The sequence below is a fragment of the Bombyx mori genome, chromosome 23 (genome assembly GCF_030269925.1).
Source record: "Bombyx mori chromosome 23, ASM3026992v2".
Taxonomy (NCBI): Eukaryota; Metazoa; Arthropoda; class Insecta; order Lepidoptera; family Bombycidae; genus Bombyx; species Bombyx mori.
The window spans coordinates 9762610-9775380 of record NC_085129.1 but is presented as its reverse complement, the minus strand read 5'-3'; the positions used below and the strand labels follow the sequence as shown (position 1 = coordinate 9775380).

Here is a 12771-nt window from a genome sequence, read left to right as displayed (position 1 = left end):
CGCACCTCCTGCTGCCACGTAAGGTTCAAGGTCATTCGGCGAACCCCGCACCGCACGCTTTGGAAACTGTTCTCGGTTTTGTTATAGTTGGATCCGCACCCGCTCTTATAAATAGTTACTCGACCGTATCATACTGCTGCGCCGTCGAGCCGCCACTGGACTCCACCGTCCGCCGCTTTTGGGAAATTGAAGAAGTAAATGTTCCGCTGGTTATGAGTCCTGATGATAAGACCGCTGAGGATATTTATTGTAGCACGACCACCCGCGATGAAAGTGGTCGTTATATTGTTGCACTCCCGTTTAAGGGTGATACCTTTTCGCTTGGTGATTCGCGCCTAATGGCCGAAAAACGCTTTTTTTGTTTAGAACGTAAGATGATGGCATCTCCGAAGTTGAAAAAGGCCTACGACGATGTCGTGAATGAATATGTAGATAAGGGTATCATCTCACCTGCTCCCGCTGTACTTGATGAGACGCAAAATGGTCCCTCTTATGTCATCCCGCATCATGGTGTCATTAGGGAGGATAAACTCACCACAAAATTGCGTGTTGTTCTGGATGGCAGTGCTAAGACTAGTACTTCTGTTTCTCTAAACGACATCTTGTATTGTGGTAAAAATCTTCAAGGTAACTTGTTTGATATTATCGTCAATTTTCGTTTATTTATTGTAGCGCTATCTGCAGACATTAGACAAATGTTTCTTTGTATTGGCATTCGGGAATCGGATCGTAGATTCCAAAGATTTTTATATAGGTTTTCCCCACACGAACCATTAAAGGTTTACCAGTTTAACCGCGTTTGTTTCGGACTTAAGTCAAGTCCGTTTCACGCGCTTCGCACTGTGAAGCAGTTAGTTCTTGATGAGGGTGATTCCTACCCCAAGGCAAAAGCTACCATCAATACTGGTCTGTATATGGATGACTTTGCTTATAGTGTAGATAGCGAGCCTGAAGCCATCGAAACAGCTACTCAAGTGATAAGCCTAATGAAGACTGGGCAATTTGACCTTGTTAAGTGGACGAGCAACTCTCAACGTGTTTTGGACTGGATTCCGCCATCGCATCGTCTATCGACGGTTAAGGATTTTGATGTCAATGATACACATAAGATTCTCGGCTTGAGCTGGTCTCCCACATCCGATACATTCAGTCTCAAAATTAGCTCGACCCCGCCAACTTGTACCAAACGCACCATATTGTCTTGTGTCGCTCGCATATGGGACATTATGGGTTTTGTAGCACCTGTAGTGTTATACGCAAAGCTTCTTATTAAAGAGCTTTGGCTTTCTCAGTGTGACTGGGATGACATCGCACCGGACAACGTGGCCAGATTATGGGCTCGCTTCAGGGAAGAGCTTCCTATGCTCGAACATATAGAAATCCCACGTCATGTAGGTATCTCTCGAGATAGTGTAGTCACAATAGTGGGGTTCGCAGATGCTAGTGAGAAGGCTTATGGAGGAGTGGTGTATTTTCACGTTTGCAATGGCGACAATATTACAGTTAGCCTTATTAGTGCGAAATCTAAGGTCTCCCCTCGAAAGGTCGTCTCTCTCGCGCGCCTTGAGCTTTGCGCTTTACTACTATTGACGCGGCTCATTGGTGCCATAGTCAAGGGTTGTAACAACCGCATTAATATTGATAGAATTGCTGGCTTTTCTGACTCAACCGTAGCTTTGTGTTGGGCTCACTCTTCTCCCCACCGTTGGGACACATTTGTTGCTAATAGAGTAGCAAAAATTCAATCTGAATTATCACCTCAAAATCTATATCACGTCGCTGGAACAGACAATCCTGCCGATTGTCTTTCACGGGGTTTAACCCCCGCTCAAATATTAGATCATCCGCTCTGGTTTCATGGTCCGTCATGGGTACGAGATGCACCCTGTGATTGGCCAGTTAAGCTTTTTAATCCCGCGACTGTCTCTAAACCGCCAGAAGAAAAACGACACACTCTTGTAACTTCTGCGCCAAGAGAAGACTCAGTTATATTATTGTTGGCTAGTCGTGTTTCGTCATGGTCAAAGTTGTTACGTTGCGTGGTATATGTTTGCCGCTTTGCTAAACTGTTACCACAGCAACAGTACATAGTCGCCTCTGACTTTTATAAGGCAGAGCTTATTGTTCTTCGTGAACTGCAACGAGCGCATTTCGTTTCAGAAATTAATAGCCTAGAGGCTAATAAACCTTGCAGGCGTCCTTTTCAAAATTTGAAGCCTTTCTTACAGGATGGACTCATCCGAGTAGGTGGTCGTTTGAGTCAGTCCAACTTAGGATTTGATCAAAAACACCCCATAGTTTTACCGCGTAAGGGCCACATCCTTGATTTACTGGTCGATTATTATCACAAACTTCACTGTCATGCTGGTCCCGATTTATTGATGTCAATACTTAGACAAAGATATTGGATACTTTCCGCACGTAATTTGATTCGCTCAAGGGTACATAAATGTGTGCCCTGTTATAGACTTCGTCCGCGTCCCATCGCACCTGAAATGGCTGACCACCGTTCTTGTCGCGTTGTAGAAACCGCTAAACCTTTCGTGCATACTGGTACAGACTTTGCTGGACCCTTTAAGGTCACCATCTCACGTGGTCGGGGTATTCGTTCATCGAAAGCATATGTTTGTCTTTTCGTGTGTATGACCACTCGTGCTGTTCATATAGAACTAGCCAGTGATTTGAGCACGCATAGTTTCATGGCTGCTTTTAAAAGATTTTTATCGCGCCGAGGTCCTGTAGGTTGTATGTACTCAGATAACGGTACAAATTATGTGGGTGCCAAACGCAATATTTCGGAAGTTCACGCTTTTTTGAACTCTAAATACTACAAAACTGAATTCGCACATATGTTAGCAGAAAATCGCATTAAATGGCAGTTTAATACGCCCGCCGCAAGTCACTTCGGCGGAAATTGGGAAGCAAATATAAAAAGCCTTAAATCCCATCTTTATAGAGTTGTAGGGTTGCAGATTCTCACTTTCGAAGAGTTGAGTACCGTGCTCACTCAAATAGAAGCCGTGATGAACACACGTCCGCTATGTAGGACACTGTCTGGCGACCCAGCTGAGCCGTTAGCTTTGACTCCGGCTCACTTTTTGTCGTTGACGCCGCTTAAATATTTACCCGCTAGAGATATTGACGAAGACAGGCAGCATATTCTCTCGCGTCACTCTCTTTTAGATAAATTAGTTCAGTCATTTTGGAAACGTTGGAAAACAGACTACTTACATACGCTACAATCGCGCCAAAAATGGAACACTCCATCCAACCCAATCGTTGTTGGAAAAGTAGTAATTTTAATGACGGAAAACGCGCCCCCGCTACATTGGCCTTTAGGAGTAGTGGAGGAGGTTTTTCCTGGTTCAAATGGAGTGATTAGAACTGTACGCGTTAGGACCGCAACCGGATCGTATCTACGCCCGGTTATTCGCCTCTGCCCTTTACCTAATTCACAATAGAATAACTTCAGTATTAGATATAAGGTATTCGTTAGATTTAGTTTAATATACATAGATAACATAGATATAGATAGATAGATAGATCTTCGCATAGGTGTTTGGTAGGTTAGCTTTTTATTTCTTGAAGGTAACCCTTCAAACTGGGGGGGAATGGTTGCGCCAGCGTCATAACAGATTTCTAGATAAATGTTTTATAATAATATGGCAGCTATGACACTTTTCCCTTCCCCTTCCTCACCCATCCCCGCGCCCTGGATTGGCTAGTACGAGTGACGCGGGCACACAAAAAGTAAAGAAGAAATACATGGCGGTTACCTAGCGCGCGCTCCGCATTACAGAAATAAGTTATTTGTGATTTAATTATTGAGATGGCCTAAGACCTTATTCTCATACAACATCAGTGTCAGTGTATCACAGTGTCGTGCAAGGTAGAAGATACACCAACTGGCTTCAAGCACTTTTAGCAGCCGTGATTCGGACGACTCCATCCTCTCCAGGTACGGCGTTTTCCTTCACAATTTCCCTCGGGTTGTGTTCCTTTGTTTCTTCCCGCCACGACCCGAGAAAGTGTCATAGTTGAACAACGCAAAAACAGTCCACACTCATTTTTGTATTAGGTGACCGTTACAATTTCGGTCTACCAACCGCATAGCGCAACCATTATTTAGTGGTCCATTTCGAGCTGGATTCTGAACTTACATCGTCTCATATTAGTAATCTAGCATTATTTGTATTTAATTCCATAGGGAATTAACGCACCGCAATTAAATACTTATTTAATATAGTAGAAAAACCCGCATTTAGGTATTTAGTTATAGGTAGATTTAGATAGCCTAGGTAAACGCCATCTTTGTAGTCACACACATTCGCTAGACGCTGAATGCGTAGAAATTATATTTATTTAATTGGTTTTTTCGTATTCGAAAACGCATCATAGATATCGTAAGATTTACTTTGAACATTGTGATCTTGTGATTAGCTACCTTCCCATTATTTTTATGTTCACGAGTTATTCACTCGCTTCGCCAACCGCATTTGAACATACAAATACCTACCAAATTGGTCTGTTTTGATTTATTTGAATGAATAACATAATACATATGTACATCGTTCGTGTTTAAATATTTGTATGTTATTATATTTTATTATCATTTTTGATTTAACTAGGACAGAGGCATAACCTAGGTCGTTTGATATTGTCTGGTTGTTTTATTCTTAACGCGCCAATAATAGCAACTTTTATAGTAGTAGCTGTCTAACTATTTTAAATATTATTATTATTAGTTTATAAGACGACGAGCGCTGCGCTTGCACCTCGCCGCGCGCCCCCTCGCCCCTGCGTCGTTCGTCCGCCCGCGTAATATACTTTATTCACAAAATTATTTGATTTCCCGCGCTGTTTTGCAGATTTTATTTTGTTTCTTTACCTATTAGTTTTATTTAAATTTTAAATATGCCGCCTAAATCTAATAAATCCGAGAACGATTTGAAGCTTTTGTACGCTAAGAGGGATATGATTTATTCACGCGTGCAAACAATTTGTGATAATGCACTTAAGATATCCGACTTAGCAATACGAGACTCATTTCTTTGTTCTATTGAAAACATAGACGATTTGCGCGCGGATTTCGAAAGTATCGTTCATAATATCAACGCATTGCAATTAGAACTAGATCCTGATTACGCCGTCAGTTACTCTGTTATGTCGTCGTTTGATGATCTATATTGCCGTATAAAACGTGTCGCTAAATCTTTAGGAAAAATACCTAGCGCCGGGTATTCGCAAACGGAACCTAAGTTCACCCGCGATAGACCTAGACTACCGCCTATCCACATACCCGAATTTAATGGGGACATCCGTAATTGGGGTTTATTTATAGATAGTTTTGAAAATACAGTAAATCAAAATGATCACTTAACCGATCACGAAAAATTACACTACTTAGTAGAAAAACTTACCGGCAAAGCCCGTGCGGCTTGCGCGGGAATTACGTTTAGTGCCGAAAACTATTCTTTGATTTTGAACACACTCAAAGCCAAATATGAAGATAAACGGTTGATAGCTACCGCGTACCTGGATCAGTTGTTCGAATTAAAACCTATTTTATCGTGTACCGAACAGAATTTGGAGAAATTCTTAGACATATTTGCATCATCTGTTCGGGCTATTAGAAATCTCAACGTCAATGACCTCAGCGACTTTTTATTTTTGTACATTGGCTTAAAAAAGTTAGATTTCGAAACTGTTCGCTTATTTGAAACGAATCAGGGTACTAAGGGTATTGAATTGCCGAAATTTAATGAATTGGAATCATTTTTACGTAATCACATAAGAATACTTCAGCGTACTACGCGACCTCACGAGGTCCCGAAAAGACAACCAGAAAGGCATTTAGAAACGTCTTCAAGACCGCTTAGAACGACTCATAGCTATGTAAATACCGCGGCGTTGCCTGCGTCCGTGCCCGCCAAGTCGACTTGTTTTCTGTGCAAATCTTATCATACACAGTTGTATCAGTGTGCTGAGTTTTTGAAATTGTCGCCTAAAAATCGTTATGATTTTGTTCGCACAAATAACTTGTGTTTAAACTGCCTTAGTGATAAACATCGCGTTGGTGTGTGTAATAGTAGCCATAGTTGTCGCAAATGTTCGTTGAAGCATCATACCTTGCTTCATTTTGATAAAAATAATAATATAGTAGCCAATAGAACTACAAGCGCAGGTAATCAACCAATGTATGGTAACTCGTCGCTAGCAGTATCAAGCTCGGAGCACTCGCATGGTCGAACTCACGCTGGCGGCACCGCACGTTGTACGACACATCTCGCGCGTCCGACGTATTCACCCGCGCTTCCCGCCGCTGCTGTCGCTGCCGCTCGCACAGACAGCTCCGCAGCTATCAACTCGGACGGCAACACAAATGACGTCACATTATGCTCGCTGTCTTCCGCTCGCTTACCTACAACTGTTTTGCTTGCGACCGCTCGAGTTGTAATGGTTGATACTTATGGCAAACCGCATCTTGTTCGCGCCCTTTTAGATAGCGCCTCACAGAGTAATTTTATTACTCGTGAATGTTGTCAACGCCTTGGATTAAAATATAGTAACCAGCCTACATGCCCCGTAGTCAAGGGCATAGGGGGGTCTACTAAGGACATCCAAGGGTCCGTAAAAATTAAATTTGAATCACGTTTTAGCTCGAATGTTTCATTCGAAATAAACTCGCTGGTTGTAGATAAAGTAACGGAGCAACTTCCTACTGTTTCTGTAGATACCTCGTTGTTAGCTAACTTTGATAGTTTGCCGTTAGCCGATGATACTTACGCCGTTCCAGGAGCCGTCGATATTTTGATTGGCGCTTCGATTTTCCCGCACCTCCTGCTGCCACGTAAGGTTCAAGGTCATTCGGCGAACCCCGCACCGCACGCTTTGGAAACTGTTCTCGGTTTTGTTATAGTTGGATCCGCACCCGCTCTTATAAATAGTTACTCGACCGTATCATACTGCTGCGCCGTCGAGCCGCCACTGGACTCCACCGTCCGCCGCTTTTGGGAAATTGAAGAAGTAAATGTTCCGCTGGTTATGAGTCCTGATGATAAGACCGCTGAGGATATTTATTGTAGCACGACCACCCGCGATGAAAGTGGTCGTTATATTGTTGCACTCCCGTTTAAGGGTGATACCTTTTCGCTTGGTGATTCGCGCCTAATGGCCGAAAAACGCTTTTTTTGTTTAGAACGTAAGATGATGGCATCTCCGAAGTTGAAAAAGGCCTACGACGATGTCGTGAATGAATATGTAGATAAGGGTATCATCTCACCTGCTCCCGCTGTACTTGATGAGACGCAAAATGGTCCCTCTTATGTCATCCCGCATCATGGTGTCATTAGGGAGGATAAACTCACCACAAAATTGCGTGTTGTTCTGGATGGCAGTGCTAAGACTAGTACTTCTGTTTCTCTAAACGACATCTTGTATTGTGGTAAAAATCTTCAAGGTAACTTGTTTGATATTATCGTCAATTTTCGTTTATTTATTGTAGCGCTATCTGCAGACATTAGACAAATGTTTCTTTGTATTGGCATTCGGGAATCGGATCGTAGATTCCAAAGATTTTTATATAGGTTTTCCCCACACGAACCATTAAAGGTTTACCAGTTTAACCGCGTTTGTTTCGGACTTAAGTCAAGTCCGTTTCACGCGCTTCGCACTGTGAAGCAGTTAGTTCTTGATGAGGGTGATTCCTACCCCAAGGCAAAAGCTACCATCAATACTGGTCTGTATATGGATGACTTTGCTTATAGTGTAGATAGCGAGCCTGAAGCCATCGAAACAGCTACTCAAGTGATAAGCCTAATGAAGACTGGGCAATTTGACCTTGTTAAGTGGACGAGCAACTCTCAACGTGTTTTGGACTGGATTCCGCCATCGCATCGTCTATCGACGGTTAAGGATTTTGATGTCAATGATACACATAAGATTCTCGGCTTGAGCTGGTCTCCCACATCCGATACATTCAGTCTCAAAATTAGCTCGACCCCGCCAACTTGTACCAAACGCACCATATTGTCTTGTGTCGCTCGCATATGGGACATTATGGGTTTTGTAGCACCTGTAGTGTTATACGCAAAGCTTCTTATTAAAGAGCTTTGGCTTTCTCAGTGTGACTGGGATGACATCGCACCGGACAACGTGGCCAGATTATGGGCTCGCTTCAGGGAAGAGCTTCCTATGCTCGAACATATAGAAATCCCACGTCATGTAGGTATCTCTCGAGATAGTGTAGTCACAATAGTGGGGTTCGCAGATGCTAGTGAGAAGGCTTATGGAGGAGTGGTGTATTTTCACGTTTGCAATGGCGACAATATTACAGTTAGCCTTATTAGTGCGAAATCTAAGGTCTCCCCTCGAAAGGTCGTCTCTCTCGCGCGCCTTGAGCTTTGCGCTTTACTACTATTGACGCGGCTCATTGGTGCCATAGTCAAGGGTTGTAACAACCGCATTAATATTGATAGAATTGCTGGCTTTTCTGACTCAACCGTAGCTTTGTGTTGGGCTCACTCTTCTCCCCACCGTTGGGACACATTTGTTGCTAATAGAGTAGCAAAAATTCAATCTGAATTATCACCTCAAAATCTATATCACGTCGCTGGAACAGACAATCCTGCCGATTGTCTTTCACGGGGTTTAACCCCCGCTCAAATATTAGATCATCCGCTCTGGTTTCATGGTCCGTCATGGGTACGAGATGCACCCTGTGATTGGCCAGTTAAGCTTTTTAATCCCGCGACTGTCTCTAAACCGCCAGAAGAAAAACGACACACTCTTGTAACTTCTGCGCCAAGAGAAGACTCAGTTATATTATTGTTGGCTAGTCGTGTTTCGTCATGGTCAAAGTTGTTACGTTGCGTGGTATATGTTTGCCGCTTTGCTAAACTGTTACCACAGCAACAGTACATAGTCGCCTCTGACTTTTATAAGGCAGAGCTTATTGTTCTTCGTGAACTGCAACGAGCGCATTTCGTTTCAGAAATTAATAGCCTAGAGGCTAATAAACCTTGCAGGCGTCCTTTTCAAAATTTGAAGCCTTTCTTACAGGATGGACTCATCCGAGTAGGTGGTCGTTTGAGTCAGTCCAACTTAGGATTTGATCAAAAACACCCCATAGTTTTACCGCGTAAGGGCCACATCCTTGATTTACTGGTCGATTATTATCACAAACTTCACTGTCATGCTGGTCCCGATTTATTGATGTCAATACTTAGACAAAGATATTGGATACTTTCCGCACGTAATTTGATTCGCTCAAGGGTACATAAATGTGTGCCCTGTTATAGACTTCGTCCGCGTCCCATCGCACCTGAAATGGCTGACCACCGTTCTTGTCGCGTTGTAGAAACCGCTAAACCTTTCGTGCATACTGGTACAGACTTTGCTGGACCCTTTAAGGTCACCATCTCACGTGGTCGGGGTATTCGTTCATCGAAAGCATATGTTTGTCTTTTCGTGTGTATGACCACTCGTGCTGTTCATATAGAACTAGCCAGTGATTTGAGCACGCATAGTTTCATGGCTGCTTTTAAAAGATTTTTATCGCGCCGAGGTCCTGTAGGTTGTATGTACTCAGATAACGGTACAAATTATGTGGGTGCCAAACGCAATATTTCGGAAGTTCACGCTTTTTTGAACTCTAAATACTACAAAACTGAATTCGCACATATGTTAGCAGAAAATCGCATTAAATGGCAGTTTAATACGCCCGCCGCAAGTCACTTCGGCGGAAATTGGGAAGCAAATATAAAAAGCCTTAAATCCCATCTTTATAGAGTTGTAGGGTTGCAGATTCTCACTTTCGAAGAGTTGAGTACCGTGCTCACTCAAATAGAAGCCGTGATGAACACACGTCCGCTATGTAGGACACTGTCTGGCGACCCAGCTGAGCCGTTAGCTTTGACTCCGGCTCACTTTTTGTCGTTGACGCCGCTTAAATATTTACCCGCTAGAGATATTGACGAAGACAGGCAGCATATTCTCTCGCGTCACTCTCTTTTAGATAAATTAGTTCAGTCATTTTGGAAACGTTGGAAAACAGACTACTTACATACGCTACAATCGCGCCAAAAATGGAACACTCCATCCAACCCAATCGTTGTTGGAAAAGTAGTAATTTTAATGACGGAAAACGCGCCCCCGCTACATTGGCCTTTAGGAGTAGTGGAGGAGGTTTTTCCTGGTTCAAATGGAGTGATTAGAACTGTACGCGTTAGGACCGCAACCGGATCGTATCTACGCCCGGTTATTCGCCTCTGCCCTTTACCTAATTCACAATAGAATAACTTCAGTATTAGATATAAGGTATTCGTTAGATTTAGTTTAATATACATAGATAACATAGATATAGATAGATAGATAGATCTTCGCATAGGTGTTTGGTAGGTTAGCTTTTTATTTCTTGAAGGTAACCCTTCAAACTGGGGGGGAATGGTTGCGCCAGCGTCATAACAGATTTCTAGATAAATGTTTTATAATAATATGGCAGCTATGACACTTTTCCCTTCCCCTTCCTCACCCATCCCCGCGCCCTGGATTGGCTAGTACGAGTGACGCGGGCACACAAAAAGTAAAGAAGAAATACATGGCGGTTACCTAGCGCGCGCTCCGCATTACAGAAATAAGTTATTTGTGATTTAATTATTGAGATGGCCTAAGACCTTATTCTCATACAACATCAGTGTCAGTGTATCACAGTGTCGTGCAAGGTAGAAGATACACCAACTGGCTTCAAGCACTTTTAGCAGCCGTGATTCGGACGACTCCATCCTCTCCAGGTACGGCGTTTTCCTTCACAATTTCCCTCGGGTTGTGTTCCTTTGTTTCTTCCCGCCACGACCCGAGAAAGTGTCATAGTTGAACAACGCAAAAACAGTCCACACTCATTTTTGTATTAGGTGACCGTTACAATTTCGGTCTACCAACCGCATAGCGCAACCAGTTAGATTGCATCGTTTTATTGTTATTATTTTTCCAAAATGACGTTCAGGTCCACAAATGCTTATTGTTGGAGGATATATAAATTTCTTTACGTAAAAAAGACTACTAAATCGTTTTAACGATAACAGAAATATAAATATGTATATTTTAAGTTAGCTGGCAACTGGTTAACTTTGAAAAGATCATTGAAATCATGTTCTATCGAACGAAACCATGTTGTATCAATGATTTAAATTTATTAACTTGTTTATTTGTGTATCAAAAAATAACCACAATGACATAGTTTTCTGTATAGACTACAGCTATTTTGTAATTAAACGGCTACCCCGTGTACTATCAGAATGTATCTCCAATCTATTTGAACGGTATACAAAACGATCCAAACTAATATAAAAGTTGGTAGTAGCCACATTTGGTTATTTTTCTTTGGGAACAGAATAGAATTGGTTTGGAATTCAAACAAGACGCGGTCGGTGATTGGGGTAATTGCAAAGTGTCCGGGTAATGTCTTGAGGATTGTTCTCTATTTGCTTTCCTAGCCAATTTGTTATGAAATGTTTTAATTCAAAAACTGTATAGTGTGATTGTGTTAGATTTTATTTATAGTATATTCGTGTTCCAAACATCCAATGATACAATAATATTACAGAATTTAATTTCCCTTACCATTTCCTATTGGTGAGATAGCAATCGCTTGACATGACATACATTAAGGCCAAATCAATGAAATGCAGTATAAAAAAACCTCTTTTTTTTAATAAAGTCGAATATAAAATTGTCACAGACATAGCACATACTATTTTGGTTAATATTTTCGCTTTCCATAACATACTGAACAGTCATCACTGCACTCCAAAGCTAAAGTAGTATTGCATTTTAGATTCTCCACAGAAAGAAAACTATTTAGAAACAAAAGTTACGGTATCGAAACTGACTGAACGAACTCGTTCAAGTTATAAAATTGTTTTCTAACATGCAACATTTAATGGAAATCCAAGAAAAGTCTATGTCGGTCCTTTGTTTTTAAATAACCTTTTAAACACAGTTTTTGCTATCAATTGCACTTTTTTTGTATTTAATGCATCGCACTGTTTATTTGTTTTTTTGTGTGCAATAAAGAATACTCTCTCTCTATCTCTCTCTCTCTCTCTATCAAAGCATCGATTGTCCAGAGAACTCGTTACGTGTGTGGGAGGTAATATAGGATATGCCAACCGTGTCCACGAATTACTTCTTGAGTAGTCATCGTCGTCTTTTTGTCTATGTGCGTGAAGCCTACGTGGCGTTGAGAAATTCTCGCTGCCGATAAACGTCACCGGCTCGAAGGACCATTTTAGTGCTTCAATAGATATTGATAAATACGTAACCTAATATAGGTATTTTATATTACTTTAATGAAGAAAATTATATTTTACAAAGACTGTTGGTGCCGAAGCTAGATATTTTCCTTTTACACGGTTTCCAACAGTATCTCGTCGAGGGTGGGTCACAATCGCGCACACTCATTCGGTACACCCCCCTGGATTCATGTAGGCTTCGTTTGTGAAGCCGCAACAAACGAAGGGTAATCACCTTGAAACACGAGGCTGAAATATGAGTTATGTTATATGTAAAATAACCTTCAACTCTGAACGCATAATTGCTTCGCATCATAAACAAGCAGGAGATTGGAGCCTAGCAAATGGCCTAACAACTGTTTAAATTTAATAACAGAAAATTAAAAATGAAATTTTTATTAAAAGTTTAACTGAATTATTTTATTTTTCAGTGTATCCATCATTTTAAGTTATAATAATTTAAAACTAGACATCAAACAAG

At 41.7% G+C, this 12771-nt stretch overlaps 1 protein-coding gene across 2 annotated transcripts in view; it reads left to right on the top strand.

Annotated features, from left to right (window-relative positions):
- Nucleotides 1-623: 623 nt before the first annotated feature.
- Nucleotides 624-12771, top strand: part of LOC101747146 (ubiquinone biosynthesis O-methyltransferase) — a 222227-nt gene continuing 210079 nt past the window's right edge. The window contains exons 1-3 of one of the 2 annotated variants that reach the window (XM_062675230.1): nt 624-754; nt 2217-7586; nt 9049-10887. In XM_062675230.1, coding sequence (XP_062531214.1) covers nt 4915-7586; nt 9049-9079 — 2703 coding nt within the window. In that variant the 5' untranslated portion in view covers nt 624-754; nt 2217-4914 and the 3' untranslated portion in view covers nt 9080-10887. Of the gene's footprint in view, nt 755-2216; nt 7587-9048; nt 10888-12771 lie in introns of those variants that run through there. The other variant, XM_062675231.1, reaches the window with a different exon arrangement.